Here is a 20,526-nt window from a genome sequence, read left to right on the forward strand (position 1 = left end):
CATTCAGCTCTATTGAAGAGCACTGCTGCATGAAACCGTTACCTGCCCATTAGATACTGAGCACAGGACACAGTACTGAAAAGATAATTGGGTGACAATGCTACCATTTTTGGCCTTTTCTGGCACTGGTAATGATACAGATAACAGAAAAAGAACAGGAAATTATAGAGAGAACATGTCAGATTTAAATCACATGTATAAGAGACAATGTGCAGCATCAAAGCACCTGTAAATCATTGTGTACAATAAAAATTGTTGATTTCTAGGAAAAAGACTGGCTATTAGCAATGCAATGACGGTATATCCATTCTAAAAAATGGAAGCATTATGAGCTAAGTTGATCATAGAGACCGTTGGTGAATGTTGGCAAGTACATGGCGGTGCATCTGATTTGTCTCCTCCCACATACATCTACATTACCAGAAGATGCATGGAAAAGCATGCCACCATTGGTGCTAATGTAAAGATCATGCACTACTGCAATTTATAATCAAATGCTTTTCCCTACCAAATGTTCAATTTTAGCAGCAAGAAACCATTTCGACCAGCAATACAGCCCATTTGAGTTTAGAACTCACCTTTCTTGTGGTTTCGGAAGAGCTCCAGCTGTTTCTGCTGCTGCCGGCGCAGGGTGTTGACGATGGCGATGGCCAATCGCAGTGCTTCCCGTGGGTAACCGTGAGATCTCAGTGCATCTACCCTGGCGCAGGCCGTAGGGACGTGTTCTGTGATAGAAACCCCCCCCAAAAAATCCTTTAACAAACCTCAGATGGGCACAATAGAAACATATTCACACGCACGCAAAAAGCCTAGCAGGACAGAAAATAATAATGTCTTTCATATTATTAGAAATTCTTGTTCTCGCTCCCAATAAAGCTGCTATTCATTGGGTTTTTTTTTCTTAAACATTGCTGTGCTTTTTTCCTTAATGCTTTAGCCTGCAGAACACAAAGAGGCGAGTCAAGCAAACGTCTTTTTCCGGTCGAGCCGCTCACCATGCCACAGGGGCCAGCCGCGAGAGTCAAAGAGCGAATTTTCAGTGTTGTCATGGTAACAGTAGTTGGTGTAGAGGTCGTCGTTGATAATGTGCTGTAAGTGGCTGTCTTGCCAGTGGAGATCGCATGCCTCGATGGCTCGTGTGAAAACCGTCCGGTGGGGCCGGGCGCCCAAATCTGAGGATGAAGAAGAGGAGGAGGAGGAGGAGAAGGAGAGACAGGGAAAATGGTTAGGAAATTGCTCTGTCATTCTCAATGCGAGCTCTGAGAGCGAGGCCCCTAGGGGTCTGTCAGTCAGGGGCAAACAGTAAAACCTTTGGAATAAGTCTGTAGATTAGTGCAGCGAGCTGAACTGTCATTCACAGGTGCTGCAGATACCAACTTGACCGCTGCAAGGTGGCTTTACTCGGGCTGGGTGATATAGCTGTAATAATTATTACATTAAACCTTTTGACCATATTCAATATGCACAAACTAAGTAAACAATGCCATGCAGAGACCCATTAACATTTTTGAGTGATAACACAATTGAAACATTAAATCAGAAAAGTTTGGGGTCTTATTTGCAGAGGTCAGTCTCTTCTGCTCATCAAGGCTGCAATGCATTTGATAAAAATACAGTTTAAAATAACTGCTTTTTATTTAAATATATTGTAAAGTGTAATTTTTTCCTGTGATGCAAAGATGAATTTTCAGCATCAGTATTCCAGTTTTCATTGTCACATGATCTTCCGAAATCATTCCAATATGCTAGTTTACTGCTCAAGAAACATTTTCTGATTATTTTTTTTTTCAGTATTCTGTGATGAATAGAACGTTAAAAATAACAGCATTTATTTATAATAAGTAGTAACATCATAAATGCCTTCACTGTCACTTTTGATCAATTTAATGCATCCTTGCTGAATAAAGATATTAAATTCTTTCAACAATAAATACACATATTACTGACCCCAAACAGTCTAATAACATTTAAACAGCACATGAAGCACACTGAATTAATGAATCCATCGATTCATTCTTTTAATGTCAACAAAAACATACAATTTATTATAAGAATTTACTGTATCACCCAGCCTTAGTGCATCCCAGAAAAAAAACTCTAATTAAATCTATTCAACCTCTGTGCTAACCAGTCTAGAGCTCAAAATACCCATGCCTTAGGAAAAGGGGAAGTCATTTCTTTGCAATTACCTGTCTGGAGCATGAATATTTATAACAAAACACATCAAAAAAATCTCTGCAGACATTGTCGCCTCGGTATAAAAGACCTGACTAATCTAAAAGTTTCAATAGAGCTATTTCCCCCCCCCCACCCGCCCCAGCCCTCGCTTTCGCCCAGAGTTATGATTAGCACAGCAAGGACAAAAGCCAGGGAGGAAGTACTGAACCGCTGTTATTAGGGGCATTCCATTAGTCACACAAAGCCTAATAAAAGGGGCGCACGGAGGCACGGTTGATTAAAACACCTCGTTTCTACCCCCACCACCACCACGACACACACACACACACACACACACATGCATGCATGCTTACCTTGGTTGCCGTGTGCACCCTGAGGCAAGGCATTGGTTAAATTGGGCAGCTCGTTGCCATGGTTACCGTCCTCCAAGGGACACACGTCCACACTGTTCCACTTCTTGAGCTGCCTGAGCCAAGCGGCCTTCTGTTCCGGCTTACAGTGGGGGTTCAGCACGATACACATCCACAAGGCACCTGGGAAAGACAGGGAGCTTCAACACAAAGCAATATGGAGGGCTGCTTGGCGGTTTCTTAAGAAATAAATGATGTAGACCTCACCAAACAGCCTCCGAATCGGCCTGGGAGGTTGATACGGTACAAACAGACCGAGAGCTTCATTACGTCTGACAGACAAACAGATAAATAGGTCAGCTGACCGCTCCACTGAACGCAGTTACTTTTAACACACACACAACCTCCAAGAGCTCGCCCAACTATGTCTTTTCTGCCCCACTTTAAATTTGATTGTAATCCTATAACCATGAGTCACTAATGACAGCAACTTCTCAGAATCAGCATCATATATTTTTGCTCATGCTTACTGAAATTGACAAGGAACGGAATGCAATTCTTTTGATTGGATGTACAGCTCTAAAATATGATTTTTTGATTTTTTTTCACATCCTGTGTATACACTGTTGACATATGTATTGTTGGGATTTAACTATCTATCTATGTATGTATGTATCTATCTGTGCGTTTATGTATGATGACATGTAGTCTGGATTACATAATCGTAATCTGGAAAATGTAACTAGATTACATTACGCTGTAAAATACCCATAATCAGACTAAATTTTTTATTGATAACATGATTACATATTCACATGCAGATGAGTCAACATAATATTCAATGGTTTTTATTAAGTGTTTAATTTTGATTGATGCAATTTCAAAATAATAAATAACCATTGAAATTGGTTTTCTTTCTCTTTGTATTTTTATATATGTAAAATATAATATTTTTCTCATCCGTTAACCAGCTTGTCAGTGGATTTAGGAATTGACAGGAGGAAAACCACTTCTAATTGGGCAAGCTGGCACTATTATTGGCCGATAATCTAAAAAAAAGTCAGTCTATTATAGCACAATATCTGTGCAAATGGCTGCTGCCAATCTTGATACAATGAGAACAGCACTTCTGTTAACTGCAATAATCTAATGATGGCAAGTCCAGTTGAAATGTTGGTTGATGAAAAAATAAAATAAATGATGGCAGCCAGCGGCGTTTTTATACTCTATAAATACACCAAATGCTCACAATCCTTGATTTAAAAAAATAATAAAAATAAGTTAGATGACATCCATCAAGAAATACAGGCCTCTTTCAAGCCAAAGGTAAAAAGAAGTTGGGCATAAAGCTCCGGATCGATATGTGTACGTTCCTCACAGGACAAAGCTGCAGAACGTCACCACCGAGCAGCCGTAACCCACGAGGTTCATCTCGCCTCTAATTCATCCCATTGGCTGCATTAGGCAGTGATGTATGGAGCCTGACGCGAGCGCCGTGCCATACGGGTTGTGTATGATGGTTTAATCACTCCCAGAGTGCTCCACAATGACATACTGAGAATACCTGCAAGAGCCAGCGGAGAGAACGAGAACCAGAGATGGAGGAAGGGCGGAGGAGAAAACAACGAGACAGGGGGAGAAGTGCATGGTGACAGAAGAAGAATTAGATAGCGGCGAGAGAAAAGAGAGGAAGACAAAGGAGGAGAGAGAGAGAAGGAAAGCAGGAGGGAGAGATGTGAGGAAATCTGGAGGAGCACGGGAGACTTGTGGGGGGATGGGACCGAGTCTCGGCTCTTTGTTTGGGCATGAAGGACAACAGACGTGGAAGAGATGAGGAAACATGCACCACAGAACATGCAAACAAGACGCAGCGGTGTATCTGAAAAATGCAAATCTCAGAGACGTTAATTCCTCTCTATGACAAGAGAAGACTGGGGACAGAAGTCAGGGTGCAAATATAATATAATATAATATAATATAATATAATATAATATAATATAATATAATATAATATAATATAATATAATATAATATAATATAATATAATATAATATAATATAATATAATATAATATAATATAATATAATATAATATAATACCTCTATAATAGGATTAGGGCTAGAAATCAATTGAATATTACCGAAAAATTAATTTTAATGAATTAATGATGCTTGGTTCATGAACATCAGCATTCTTCTGTCAAAAACTTAAATAATAAATAATGTAAAATAATAAGACGTCACATTCAATGTCCTTACAAACAACATCCCCACAACTTGTATAGCTTGATTTGTGAGTGAGTCGATTCTTTTGAATGAGTCATGGATCCAGTAAAAGATTCACATCTGGAGTTCCATTTTAATAAATGCTACTAAAACAGTGCTTAGATTTGCTAAATTAAACTGATTCTAGATCAGACAAAAAAAAGTTAGTTCACCCATTTTCCAATCCCCCATAACTTGCCGATAACTAGCTAGTGAACATTCTTAGACGGCATCTTCAACACTTCCAGTGTAGGGAACCTCAAGTCGAAAGGTTGCTTATAAACATTGGTATAAACATGTATAAAGTGGAAACGAGAACTGGACGATTCCTTATTATTACTAATCTAGACAGGTAGTAATGAATCTGCTATGCGTAAGTCAGTAAATACCACAAACATCAGCAAATAAGATATAATAAAACATTTCAAAATATTTGTTATGGCTAAACCAAAGCTAAACTCGCCCGTCCGGTCCAGTATCTCATGTCTGATTAAAAAGCAAAAAACTATTTTACAACAAGATCACAATAAGCAAAGTGAAACTTGCTGGCTACATGGCTTTGTGTTTGGACAATGTGAAGGATTAGCGCTCGCTAGTGTAATTATGTCAGCTGAGAGAAGTCGTGGCCTAATTTCCAGCCTCCTCTGTCATATGTAACCTAGATGAAAAGGAGTCGCTTTCAGCACACAGGCCCCTGTGCCCAGATTAATTAAAACAATATTGAGCTTCGCTGAATAAATTCATCCACACACGCACACAATCACATGCACACATACCTCCCCCTTCGCTCTGACCGTGTCTTTCACGGGCCTAATTTGAGCTTTCACTCTAAATCTCATCCCTGCTGTCAGCACGCCTGCCTCGAACCCAGAGCATCCCAGGGTTCCACTCTTTCAGAAACACACACGCATAAACATAGCGAATGCTCAAGAAATATGGGCTTTTCTATGGGGTCGACACCGAGCAGGGGTGTGTTTCCCAAAACCATAGTTGTTATCTAAGTTAGCAACTTTGTTGGTTGCAATGCAATTTCCCATTACCAACCAACTAAGATTCAGGTTAGCAACTATGGTTTTGGGAAACGCACCCCAGATCGACCAAAACAATAATAACACATACGTTTTTTGTTGGAAAATTAAAAAAAATTACATAAAAGTAAAATAATATATCAGAAACAATCATTATCATTGCATCTAATAATATATGAGGAGTAAATAATAGCAATGATAATATTAAGATGGACAATCTTCATCTTCAATTTAATATCAGATCATATACGAGTGCTAAGGTTTTTGCTGGGAAATAATTTATAATATATGATTAAAAGTAATAATATATTAGGAAATAATCATCATCAGTATATAATATTGGATAATACATTGGAAAAAAATCAATCTTCTATATAGAATGTAATGTAAGCTAATCCAATATAATATAATAGATTCGGTTCTTGAATGTCGACACACTCTTCTATAATGCTTGATAAAATAATAAGACATCAATGTCGATGTCTTCACAACAACAAACAAACGGCATCCACACAACCAGTAGAGTTCGACTGGTGAGTGAATGACTCTTATGAGAGTATGAACATAGCAAACGCTCGAGCAGTGTGGGGCCAATGGAGAGCAGAGCGACTGCCACTAGCAGCACCAAACCGAATCGTGAAAATAATGAATAAAAGCGATCCGAGACCTGCCTGATGCAAGCGTGCCTTTGTTCCCCCAACAAAAGCGACTGGCTCGCAGCGAAGTGAAGGATGCTGGGAGGGGAGAGCGTATAAATCTGGGCTGTAATCTCCCTCTCGCACTCAGTGGCAGCCGTCTCCTCCGCTCCTCATCCTCAGCCTACCTGACCGCCGGTGTCAGATTAAGTGTCCGGGATTTAATGAAACGGTCTTCACATTATCGCGCCTGTCAGGGAGGAAGAGGAGGGGGCAGCCTTCATAACGAAGACTTCTCCAATTACGCCGGGGCTTAGAGGACCTGACAGGCGTAATGATTCATCTGAGAGAGGGAGAGAGAGAAGATGTGCCCCTCCGATCTCGCTCGCCTCCTCTTTTTAATGAACCAGGGCCCCTCCACGGGTTCTTCAGGGGTGTACGAACTCTGAAAATGGCGGCAGAGTTGAGGAGCTTGCTTGAAAAAAACACCTCCAGCGTTTATCTGGATCAAGTCTCAGCCTCGGTCCACACATCCACAGAAAGTTTGCCAAATCGCCCCAAAACACGAAAATAAAATCTTGAGAGCTTAACAAAGCTCCAGACAGATTGCGTTTATTGGCTAAGCAGCTCACAGTAATCAGGATGCAAAAACTTTTCTATAAAATAGAAATAAAATAAAAAACATGAATGCAAATGATTTTTGTTGAGAACTTATAATAGTAATAATAATAATCATTATTATTATTAAAATTATAATATATATTATAATATAAAGTATGCCCGAAGGGTTTTAAAAAGGTGTAATAATAATAATAATAATAATAATAATAATAACCTTGTGGGCCGTTTTTGGCTAAAAGAAACCGTAAACCAGACCAGACGTGCAAATTAATCTCAAGTACACAATACATGTTGCAAACTGAATTTCCCTTAAATCCTGTATGATGCAACATTATAAGCATTTAAGATTTGTGTTGGTTGGGAGCCTTCATCCAGGGGCCACTCATTGAACAGCACACTTCCCTTTGACACACAAAGGGTCTCTCTTCCCCTTTCCTGCAGCCTTTCCTCATCCTCCGTCAAAAAAAATGTGAGACAGAAGGCCTCACTGCACACAAACACAGACTAATATTGATCAGCCCCGTAGATTCTTCAGCTCGGACACAAACACATCAGCCCCTAAACTTTCAAACAGCGGACAGAAACATACTCTACACAAGTACTTTAACTTCTGCTCACCAAGGCTGCATTTATTTGATCATAAATTACAGTAAAAACAGAAATATTATAACACTTTAAAACAACCATTGTCTATTTTAATATATTGTAAAATGAAATTTATTCCTGTGATGCAAAGCTGAATTTTCACAATCATTACTCCAGTCTTCAGAATGTACAAAAGAAGAACAGAATTGATTTGAAATATAAATCTTTTCTAACATTACAAAATGTCTTTTCTCTCACTTTTGATCAAGTGAATGCATCCTTGCTGAATAAAAGTCTTATTTTTTTATTATGGTAATGAACATTATGCATTGCTTATTCTCTAACAGCAGATAAAGTACAAGTTTACTCTAATGCATGCAGCAGCACCAGTGCAAAAACACTGGGAAAAATCTCGCCTGCATCACATCATGAACTGCATTTGGCCACATTTCAACACATGAGATCAAGCATTGAGTATCTAGAAACGTTTGCGCTCACATACTAGCGTAGTTATCTCATCAAATGCTTGAACGTCCGATTTTCAGGTCCATTGGTCTAGTGCTTATCTCCCGCTCTGCTTCTGCGCTTGGCACCCAGGGACCTGGACGCCAGCAATTGTGCCCACTGCCGCCGAGTGCCAAGGCAAAATTGATGAAACATCACAGGATTTGAGAACTGGCAGGCTGACACGATGCGGTGAGCCAGTCACAATTAAAATGATTACACGTCCTTCCAATTTTCACCGCTTTCATTCCAATAGTGCTGATAGCAGGAGATTGAAATGGAAAGGTGGAAAAAGCATGATATATTCCTTATTTATACTATGCTAGGTGGAATAAATGGCAGTAAAACAACATTTGTTGTTGGCTCTGTGCATTTTGATCCAGTTACAGTAATTGAAGCAATGGAAGCAGGACGCAGCACTTCGGAAACGGCCTAAAGTGCGTCGCCGCTTTCTAGTGCTTAGGTCTGTTTGTGTGCTTACCACAGTATTTTTTAGACTGAAACACCCAAGAGGGTTTTAAGTGGGAAAAGAATATGCAATATTGATCAAGAGCAAAAGCTACGAATATGCAATCTGGCAACAGCAGCATCCTCTAAATGGCCGTCCTCAGAGACGCAGGTGGATTTTAAACGGAGATCCGCACAGACGCTGAGTGCAGTGAAGATGGACTCGAAAAACACGGATAACCGAGAGAAACAACACAACCAACTGAGCCTGATCACTGCTGAACCACAACTTGAACGCTCCCATACAGATGTCACTTAAGACCTACATGCAACTAGCAAAATAAGTCTTACATGCAAAAAAAATAAATAAACATACAGCTGAAATTCTGCTGCTGAATGCAAAATGTTTGTTGTTTGTGTTGTTCTCACCTAACTCGTCCCACAGCTGCCGGTATTTGTCTGTCATGGTGGTTCCCTGCTGCCGCCAGAGAGCCAGCCGCGGGTCGGCCATGAACTGCTCTGTGATTAGCGTTAGCATGCGAGCGCCGTTCGAGTCCCGCATCTTCAGCATCTCCCGCACCTGAAGAACACATCCAAACACACACAAGATTTCAGCACATGCACCAAAAATGTCTCCAAACTGGATATGACTAACAATGAGAAGTCCTCCACGTTTAATGTTAATCTGCACTTTTGATGACAGAATATTTTATTCGATGCTTTGTTCAGATTTGAATCATGCAAAACACGCTACCATTTAGAAGTGCTTCATTAGATTGGTGATGTTATTTATTTTTATTTTTTTTACAAGAAGTCTCTTATCCTCACCAAGGCTGCATGCATATGATCACATTTTATTACAATTTAAAATAAATGAATTTCATTTTAATATCTTCTAAAATGTAATTTATTCTTGTGATTTTGTGTATTTTCAACATAATTACTCCATTCTTTAGTGTCACATGATCCTTCAGAAATCATTCTGATATGCTGAAGCACTGCTCAAGAAACAATTCTGATTATTATCATGTTATTTCTGTTTTTATTATGTTTAAAACAGATGTGCTGCCCAATGCTTTGTGGAAATAGTAATACATTTTATTTTTCAGGATTCTTTAAATGAATAGAAACACCATTAACTTTTTATAATATAACGAATGTCACTTTTGCACAATTTTAATGCATTTCTTTCACAGTAGTGTGGCTCCACCCACAGTGAAATCTCATTGGTCAAAAATGTAACAACTTATGCATTAAACATGAAATCTTGTTTAACCGTCTGGGTATGATTTTGTAACATCTTGAAGTATTTTATTTCCAAAAAGAATATCTTTTTTTCAAGGTTACGTCTTGCATGAAGTATTTTGTTCTTCTGTTGTCCAGAAGAAAACGTTTAGAAATCAACAATTTGTTATTTTTTTCGGAAGTGAATGTCTACCGTCAACTGTTTGATTACCAACATCATCTTCTGAGCCGAAAAGAAACTCGGAGAGGTCTGGAACAACATGAGGGTGAGTAAATGCTGACAGAAACTAGCTCTTCAAATCAGTGCTTCAGCCCACCTTGGAGAACAGGAGATTGAGCTGTTTGCCCGAGCCATGGTATCCCCCCTGGGACAGGAAGAGTTTGACCTGCTCCTGGACCTGCTCCTCGTCCAAATGCCAGCAGTTCTCATCATCCACGCTGGCTCCTGCCGTGGGGTCCGGGGCCCCTGGTTTACAAACATACAACCAAGTGATCAGTGAACATCATGGTGATGATGTTTACGTCGACCAAATGGGATTTTCGCTCAATAAAGTCTATAAAATGAGGCATTACAGTTTATAGTCATGGAAAAATCTAAACCAGAGATCATTTATCAGCCAAAATTCTTCAACGCAATTAGTGCAATCAACACGGAGCCTTAATGCGATGCAGAAGCGTGACTGAGGAAACCCCCGAACGCCAAACAACGGCTGATGATTCAAGCGCCGTCAATAACGCTGAGGCTCTATAGTAAAGATTTATTAGAGGCCACATCAAACCAACTTCCTGCATTCCAGCCATGACCTCACACAGACCCGGCCTGATGAAAGCACTTCCTTTCCCCCACCGTTCTGCAATGTGCTGTTTGCTTATGCGTTTTCCCCCCTATAATTGACACATCCGCTTTAGATTTCCCATTCCCGACAAAAGTGAAATATAATATGCCCATTGTGTGCCTAATGCCGAAATGATAAGAGAGATCAGAAGAGTCTTTCATTCCTTTTAGATTTATGTCATCAGAGTCTGGGACCATGATACTCAAACCAACAGCTCCAGAGCCTAGAAACAGATCTAATGCTAATGCACATGTGATTTACAATATCAGCCAACTCATTCTTGTTTTTTAAGGGTTCGATTATGGATTTTAGGATTTTGTTAGATATTTTCAAGTTCGGGGGATCTATTGAAGCGAAGCCTTCAGATGATATCTTAATGTTTGTGATCCATATTTAGGAGCTAATTAATATTAACAACCATATTTCTCAGTGCCTTTGAGATTGAAAACTGGATAATCAATGGTCATTACTAAACAGAAATCTTAAAGGTGCAGTAGAAAAAAAAACACTTGTTTAATTTAAAGGATCAGAAAGAGGGGATGGGAAATTATTTATGTAAAATAGATCAATTAATTACTGAAGTAAAAAATGCAACTAAATGATAATAATAATGATAATAATAATAATAATAATAATAAATTAAGGAATAACAAAAGCAAAAATGTATTAAACCAAATTATAAATATGGAATAGAATTACCACAAGAATAAAATAATGCTACAAAATAAAGAATATGGCCCCTATAAATAAAAAAAGGACAATCTATTTTATACTCAACAAAAAAAAAAGAAATAAATAATGATAAATTGTTCTGTATTTTATTTATTTGTATCTTTGTTTAACAAAAATGTATATAAAACTGCACTTAAAAATATATATATATTTTTCAAACAAATACTACTGGAGTGCATTTTACAAAAAAAATATTATTTCTGTCCTTCTACTTCAAAATTGTACATTTAATTCTTACTTGTGTTACTGAAATTTGTGTTGTGAAATTTAACTGTGAAAATAGTTTCATAATAATTCCTACACCATTTCAGGGTATGAAATAAATTAAATGTATTATTCTGAATAATATTCAAAGGATATTAAAAATATGTATTTTTAGATAAAAAATTAAATATAAGGAATAGAATTATCTTAAGAAAAAAATCAGAATATGGACACTCTGACCTCATTAAACTAAATCGGTTTTAAACTCAACATGACAAAAATATATTTATTTCATATACTGATTTATGTATTTTATTATATATATATATATATATATATATATATATATATATATATATATATATATATATATATATATATATATATATATATATATACAAATAATGTTTTTAAATTTTCTTAAATACAGATAACAAATATTATATTATAAAAACTACAAAAGACAGCGAGCTTAGCCTGGTTCTGGTAGTTAGCGTTGTTAGACAGTAGGAATGTCAAGCAGTAATGCTCTTGATATGGAGGGTGCTTCAAGCGCGGTTCTTAGATGCAGCCGGAGCTCACCGTGCACTTGATTGATCTCTGAGTTCTGGGAGAGAATCTCATCGGCCAGTTTCTGGGCCGTGGGCAGCACTTCTGTGTGGTGGACGGTGATGAGATACTGCACAAACTTCTGCAACTGGTCCCTGTTCATCTGGAATAGAGTCTCTGAGATGGGGAGGTGAAGTTTGACCTGCTCGGGCCGCCGTACACGGTACAGGGACAGCGCCACCACATGGGCGCAGTAGAAGATGTCCTTGTTTCCACAGCCGCACGTTACGGAGGTGATCTTGCAGCGGTCGAAGCTAATAGCTACGCTGCACACCATCTCGGGTTCTGACGGTGTGGCCGGTTCTGTTACTGTGCCGCTCAGATGGAAACCTGAGAAACAGAGAGAGAAAGAGTTAATATTTTGGAAACGGTGTATGCTATATTTTTTTTTCAACTGATCGGACAGTCCAAAAACATTGTATAAATATTTTCATCTATTTTCTCTAAGAGCTTTGATGCTATGCTTAGCAAACGAATGATCAGGCTTTATTTTTCCAAACGGATAATTTTTTCTCTAGTCTAGTGGATTATCAAACAAACAAACAGAAAAAAATAATTACAATTTAACTAAAATAAAAAACTAAATAAATATTTAAATAAAAATACTTTGATTTGAAAACTAAAAAACTCAAAGGCAAAATAAAAAAATAAAAAAATAAAAAATATGTATAAAATGAACAAAAAAAAACTAAAAAAAAATTGTAAAAATTAAAAGCAAAAAAATACAAATAAAATAAATAAAATCTAAATTAAATGTAAAAAATAAACTAAACAAATAAATCCCACTGACAGAAATGAATTCTTGAACATTTCAAAAATCAGAATCTTAAAAAATCCAATTCTAAACTATCTGGCTGCATGATCAGACACCTAGCAACCCACTGGAACACCTTAGCAACCATCAAGCTTCAAATCTCTGTTTAAATTGCTCAAGTTATCAAAGTACATAATGGCAAATAAATTATTTAAACATTAAATGTCATTATAAAGTGAAATTGGATACAGGCTCACTGTAAAGAGAGAGAGAGAATGAGGAGGTTTCAGTCTCCTGTTGGTGAACAGATGTCTGTATATGTGTGCGTGTGTGTGTGTGTGTGTGGTGTGAGGGCAATGTGGGCGGAGCTGCTCTGTGACTGGCGTGTGCTACTACAAAGGCAGGACTACATAATACAGATGCTCATTTGAATACTTTTTGAAGTGTCAATCCAAAAGAGGCGGAGAATCGTACATTTACTAGGAAGTAAAGCAGACATTAATGAGCGTGTCACAGCCGCCCAACGCCCAGGGAGTTTAAATGTGCCCGTCTACGACTGACTTCACTTCCTGCTCAGACTGCTTCCAATATTTAAACACTTAAAGCACCGTGTACTTCACATGTGCCTTTGTAATGAAAATAGAAGCAGTAGGAAAAATGAAAACAATAGAACAGTTTATTCAAAAATGTATTCATAAAAACAAAGAAACATACAATAACCACATACAAAAACTAAAATAAAAAAATAACTAACTAGAAATAAATAAAATATCAATATTTAAAATATACTCTTTTCAATTATCCCACTGCTTATAATTGTTACAAAAGTATACCTTAATAAATGTAGAAAGAATAACTTAAAAAAATTAAATAGATGAAAGTATTTATAAAAATTAACGCTAAATGAACAATTATAATTTTTTATATATATATAAAAAAAAAGTAAAACAACCAAAAATGACAAATAAAATCAATAAAACTTTTAAAAATAAAAGTTATTTAAAAACTTGGAAAACTACCTATTTAAATAAAATATGAAAATATTTATAACATAAGTAAAAAAAAATAAGGAATCTAAACAAATTAACTAAAATTTCATAAATATTTATAAAATCTGAATCTAATAGAAATAAATTTTTATTTATCACATATTACGTAATACATATATTTAAAAGAAACATTTACATAAAGCACCGTTCTTTATTAGTGTTTTAGTATTGTGACTATCCTACTATATACTATTACACATACATATAAAAACCATCAACCTGCCAGAAAATGAAACCATAAACTACTTCCATTTAATGGCTCGCTCTTTTCTAAAGGGTAAAAAGCCTCCTCAGTCTTAAACAGCACATATCCTGTTAGCGGTGGGAACAGCCCACAACTGGTTCAAGAGAAAAAGAATGAATGTTCAAGTTTCACTTCCTTTCCCAAAGCGCTGACCCAGCAGTGTCCACCTATACGCCTTTCCACAACACTAAATATATTCGATCACTTGAGAAAAGCTTGAGCTGGTAGGATGTGGAGGAAGAAGACGCCAGAAGCGATTTCAAAACAGAGTTCAAGAAAAGCCTTTACAGAGGGCCGAACACAAAGGAACTGGCTGACGGTGCTCTAATCCAAGTTTTCGCCAACAACACTTGCGTAAGACGCCGTTTTATCCTCTGTTTGCATGTGCAGGTTTGTGAGGAAACAAAACGACGCGGCTAATACACCCAGCTAGCGCGCTAACTACTCGCTTTGTGTCACGTTTGGACATGCATCATCAAACCCCGGTTAGTGTTTTAAGACGGTCTGATCCTAAATAAACACGTGACACACGTCTAGACTTCAAACCACCCTCTGCCTCAGGAAACAGCGCTTCTATTCATCTGCACGGGATGCAAACAAAAGCAGCCATGTTTCTTATATCACGCCGCAAATCAACTAATTACGCATGCGGTCTCAAGGTGGCCACTTCCAGTGCTGTGTTCATCACCAGACACAAACACTTTAAATCTCAGACGACAGGCTCAGCAGCGTGCTTCATAATCAAAATTATTTTCCTCTAAAACGCTCCCCGAGGACGGGGAAGGTAATAACGAAAGCAAGCGCAGATTTGGAAGCCAATATAAACGAAGGCAGAAGAGATTCTGCGATTCATCATGACCCAAATGAATCTGGAGCAGCACGTGGGCAACGATGTTGTGAATCGCTGCATTTACAGACGGACGCACCATTCTGGGGCACCTTACTTCATGAAATTATCAAATGTATTTTTGATTTCGGGGTGAAATATGACCTGCAAGTTTCATGAGACTCGCCCATAGACAGACCCTGACGATACACACCAGCACACACACAAACACACACACTCTGAATGGTTTTCTTGGCATAGAGGCACTTCTGGAGACGGGAGAACTCTTTAACGAGCTAGCGGCGTCAGGAGAGGATGTCGTACGGGGAGAGTGCAGAGTCTCCAGAGTCCTGGTCTCACACGAGGAGCCGTGTCTCCAGGACGGTTCATCAGAACGGAGCCATCTGTTAGACCGGGTTAAAGGCTGCTGTGAGCCTCCTGCTGTTCTCTGACAGACGGATAAATCATTAGCTTCACCTCCACCAAACACCAGACTCTCCCTGCATCACACTGCTGAGAATGACATATCAGTGGAAGCTACTTAATCTAAGATTCACTCAAGCAGTCGATCCTACAGCAAATACTTTTAATGCTTTCATTTTTTTTTTTTTTTTTTTTTTTTTAGAGTTTACAAATTTGTAAAATCCATATGAGAATGTAACATGACAAAAAAGTATATAAAAAATTGTTAAAAATAAATAAATTTCAAAATGTACATATTTATTTCAATAATATGTACATATTATGCTCATGTAAGCATGAGGGGAAAAAAAGTAATTCTACAAAAATGTAGATTAAAAAATTACATATTGAATCTAAATATTTTAAATTACTTTTTTAAATACGTAAACTTGAGAAAAATATTTACATTTTAAAATATTTGCATCATTTAAAAATTACATGTAATTTTTTATTTTAAGATTTTTTATATTTACATATTTTTGAGCTACATAAATTACATTTTAATGTTTTGAAATGTAAATGTCTTTATCAACAGTTGTTTTTTAAAAACATTTACACATTTATATTTTTTAATATCTAATAGATTTAAAGTAATTTTAATATTTACATATTCTTTTATATTTAAATATATACATGTAGAAAAATATTTAAAAAATATTATATTTTTTAATATAAATAAAAAAAATTAAGAAATGTACAGTCAAAAATATTTTTATGCATAAAAGTACAGCATGTCACAGTACGCAGCATGTCAAGTATTTCAAGTGAAGATATTTTGTATTAGAATTACACTTGGTACGCGATGCGATGGCGAAAGCAGCTTCAGTGTACCTCTCACATGATACAATGACATTTATTGGGGTTTTATGGCGAATCATTGTAGCTCATGTTGTATATCATGCTTCTATAAGCCGGAGCTGGTGGATGCCCGTGTGAGTTATGTCAGCGCCCGTCCTGCAGGGGGATTTACTGTCCGGACAGATCATGTTTAAGGTAGACTTAATGGAATAGCTGGAGCAACAAGACAATTAGTATAACTTTAATTAAGATATTTTCTCTGTGGTCAGTTTTATTAAAGCACTTAGGTAAAACCCAGAGGAGTTCACACACTTCAGACTGGCACGGCAGGACAATCTATAGCTAATACGCAGCTTGGGACGGCGGGAAATTACAACATGCTAGAAATGCTAACACAATGCTGCTACAAGAAGCGCAAATGAGCTGATTTGAGACTTTTGAACTTTGTCTGACTGCTGATAAGGTCAAGGTTTAGATTACGGATGGTGTGGCGGTTATCAGCTGGAGGATAGCTGCATACAGTATGGCCTTTTGCACTGTTGTGTTGTTTTTCTTTTATAACCATAGACACGGTAACCCCAAAATGAAAACAGTGTGTCATTCCCAACATGCATGACTTTCTTTTTTGCTAGAAGCATTCCAGGTCACAAAACAAAAAACAAACCAAAATACATTAATAGTCCCGAAATAGGCTTTTTCTTAATGCAAAATACATATAAATTAATACAAACAAAATAAATAATTAATTTAGTTTAATTACTATAAACGTAAACAACTGTTTATGAAGAGTTCAGATGCAAATTTTCTTCTAACTCCTATATTTATGTTCAGCTATTTCACTTAATTGCATAGAAAGACCTATACATTGCAATTAGAGTAAAATTACTGAACAAACATATGAGCCTGATAAAAAAAAAAAAATGCTAATTTTAGATGAAAATTACAGATGGCACTTAGAGGCTTTTGCATCAGAACTCTTCATTTACACACACACACACACACACACACACACACACACACATATATACAAAATACAAATATATATATATTTACATAACTTTTTTTTTTTTGTACCTTGAAGATAAACAAAATAGGCATTATAAACCTTTTCGCATTTTGTTGTTGATGTCAAAAATTGCCAGAAATTCATTGGTCACTTGATATTATGAAATGATGACAATGTCATCATGTAAAGATTGTGAGACATGCCCACGTCCTGAAGAACCATGAATGAAACTACGCAAAAAAAATCTAAGAAAATACAATCAGGTTTTGGTTTCTTTGAACAACTATTATACAAAACAACAAATATTAAAATGCTCAGATCAGGGCTTATATGTACATCCATGCAACCAGCGAGGTTAAGACTCCATCAGAGGAGCTGATGCTACAGCGTCGAGGAGATTGATAACTCCTCGTTTCCTGGCCGACAGCGAGGCTAGTCACTCTCACACACCCTGACAAAGTAAATGAAGAAGAATGGCGGCTGGGGCTTTTTCCCACCCCTGAAAAACACAGTAGAAATGAGCGCAGACAGCCTCGCGCTTCCAGAGATCGACAAGTCTGAGAGCTGTGCAAATCTCCACTGTAAATCCTCTCCTGTCCAACACCGGAGCGCTGCATCCCATACCGGCCTTCAGACAGACGCGCATCTAACCTTTCCCGCCCCAAAACAACCTTTCAAGTATTTGTGTCTCAAAATGTCCAATTAGCGCGGACCTACACATTTGAAAAGGCAGAGGAATGCAGTACAGCTACTAAACAAGATGACAAACATTTCACACATGCTTGTGTACGTGAACAGAACAATTCATATCGAAAACAACAACTTCACAACAAGATAAAAAAGGAAAGGCCTACATCTGTGTCACACCAATCACACTTTTCACAAGGAAACCCACAATGCATTGCTCAACATCGCTCGTGAGAACAAACAAGTGCTTTCCATTATGCTGGAAGATAGCGGAGCCAGGAAATGTTTGCTTTGGGGACAAAAACAGCGATTCGAAACACCCTGCTTCATGATGCAACGCTTGTTTTAGGGGTTTACCTTTGTAGGCCTGTATCTGGCCATCGTCTTATTCCTGCAAGAACAAACTGAATCTAATGTGCTGTGTGTTGTCAGCCCACTGGCTGCTTTATAAAGCGCTTCGGTCATGAAGAGGAAAACCTTGAGAGTGTCGAGGATGGCAATCCAGTTTTTGAAAAGGAATAGTTCACCCAGAAATGAAGATTTGCTGAAAATGTGCTCACCCTCAGGCCATCCAAGATCTAGAAGAGTTGTTATTGGTGAGAGATTTGGAGAAATGTAGCAACACATCACTGTCTCACAAATGGATGCTCTGCAGTGAATGGGTGCCGTCAGAATAAGAGTCCAAACAGCTGAGAAAAACATCAAATAATAATCCACTCTAGTCCATCAATTAAAGTCTTGTGAAGTGAAACGCTGCATGTTTATAAGAAACAAATCCATCATTAAGACGTTTTAATTACAAAACTTTGCTTCTACCTAAAATCTGAGCCCTCTTTTCATAATATTGCTTCCTCCATTAAAAAGTTTGTCTCGTCTGAATCAAGAGGGAAATATGGAAAGATCAAACACCGTTTACAAACCGTTCCTAAACAAATATGTGGGTGGATTTTGATGTGAAAAGACAAGGGGATGGACTTTTTAGCCAAAAACAAAGGTTTGAAGTACAAATGTCTTAATGATGGGTTTGTTTCTTACAAGCATGCAGCTTTTCACATCACAAGACATTAACTGATGGACTAGAGTGGATCATAGTGATGTTTTTATCAGCTGTTTGGACTCTCATTCTGACGGCACCCATTCACTGCAGAGGATCCACCGGTGAGACAGTGATGGAATGAAACATTTCTCCAAATCTGTTCCCATGAAGAAACAAACTCCTCTATAGCTTGGATGACCTGAGTGAGTACATTTTAAGCACATTTTCATTTTTGGGTGAACTATTCCTTTAATCTAGAAAAAGGAGGGAAAAAAGGTTTTATTTTGTAAGCCATCAAATCAAAAACATAATTAAATGACACAGATTGATCAAAAGGCTAAAAATATGAGGAAAATACATTTCCATTCAAATTAAATTTGAATGATATTTCATTTAAATGCAGCTTTGAACTCTCTATAAAGAAAAAATGTCTGCGCTCTTTTTTCCTCAACCCAGCATGATTAGAAAACACGTGTGTTTCAGTATCTCATGCGTGAGTTATTAAACACTGACATTTCAACCCCTCCGCACCCTTACGTTCCCAAAGAAGCCAGTGTGTTTCAAAAGTAGACCATTTTAGCACAACACTGCGATGTTGTCCCAGAAACCAAGTTAACCGTACTGAAAGCCTCTCTCCATTTCTACACAAACCAGTTTGTTTTTTTCTTCGGACCACCCAAACACACGGGAGCAGATCAAAAACATTTTTAACACAGCAGTTAACGTCTGCTAAACCGGTCGATGGAGCGAATACTACCACGTCTCCTCAGAGCTCGACACTTCAAGAAAAAATGAGATGTTAAAAATATCAATTCAAAGTCAAATAACAGCAGCCGAATATAGTATATAACACTCCCAAAATGAAAGAGAGGAGCTGGAGACCTTGAGCTCCTTCCCTGCTTACAAATCAAATCATTAATCTCATGAGATGTCTGGAAAACATTAATGACTGCAATCGCAGCCCTATATCTTATATTCGAGAATACTTCAGCAAATTCAATTCCATAGCCAAATGCTTCTTTAATTGAGTTTGGAAAATCCCAGTGAAGTAAAAATAACCGACGTCCTCAGCTGCGAGTTATCTGGGAATAAACTGAATGAAAACATGCTAGATTGTCGCTGACATACATTTGGGATATTTTCTTCATCCTCCAGTGGACTGCAGCACGGTGTTGGTCTTTAACAGGAAAATGACATAGATACGCAAAAGAATAAAAATAATCTAACATGCATGTTCAAATTTGACATTTAATCTAATGTTAAGTCTAAAGCAATACTTTAGATATTCATAATAGATCTGTGATGATTATGATGAGAGTATAAAATATATTTGTACGTACAGTTTGATTAATGCATATAAACATCGATTTGTAAGTAACATCTATACTATATAAAATGATTACTCCTGTGATCAAAAACATAAGTT

At 37.4% G+C, this 20,526-nt stretch overlaps 1 protein-coding gene across 1 annotated transcript in view; it reads right to left on the reverse strand.

The window, feature by feature from the left end:
- LOC128020814 (zinc finger SWIM domain-containing protein 6) overlaps positions 1-20,526 on the reverse strand; it is a 67,842-nt gene that overhangs the window by 16,507 nt on the left and 30,809 nt on the right. Inside the window, exons 2-7 of the mRNA XM_052607554.1 lie at positions 12,212-12,568; positions 10,175-10,323; positions 9,042-9,192; positions 2,532-2,711; positions 996-1,172; positions 579-725 (exon numbers count right to left, since the gene is read on the reverse strand). Of these exons, the coding sequence (XP_052463514.1) occupies positions 579-725; positions 996-1,172; positions 2,532-2,711; positions 9,042-9,192; positions 10,175-10,323; positions 12,212-12,568 (1,161 nt within the window). The remainder of the gene's footprint in view (positions 1-578; positions 726-995; positions 1,173-2,531; positions 2,712-9,041; positions 9,193-10,174; positions 10,324-12,211; positions 12,569-20,526) is intronic.

The sequence above is a fragment of the Carassius gibelio genome, chromosome A10 (assembly GCF_023724105.1).
Source record: "Carassius gibelio isolate Cgi1373 ecotype wild population from Czech Republic chromosome A10, carGib1.2-hapl.c, whole genome shotgun sequence".
In the NCBI taxonomy this organism is placed as follows: domain Eukaryota; kingdom Metazoa; phylum Chordata; class Actinopteri; order Cypriniformes; family Cyprinidae; genus Carassius; species Carassius gibelio.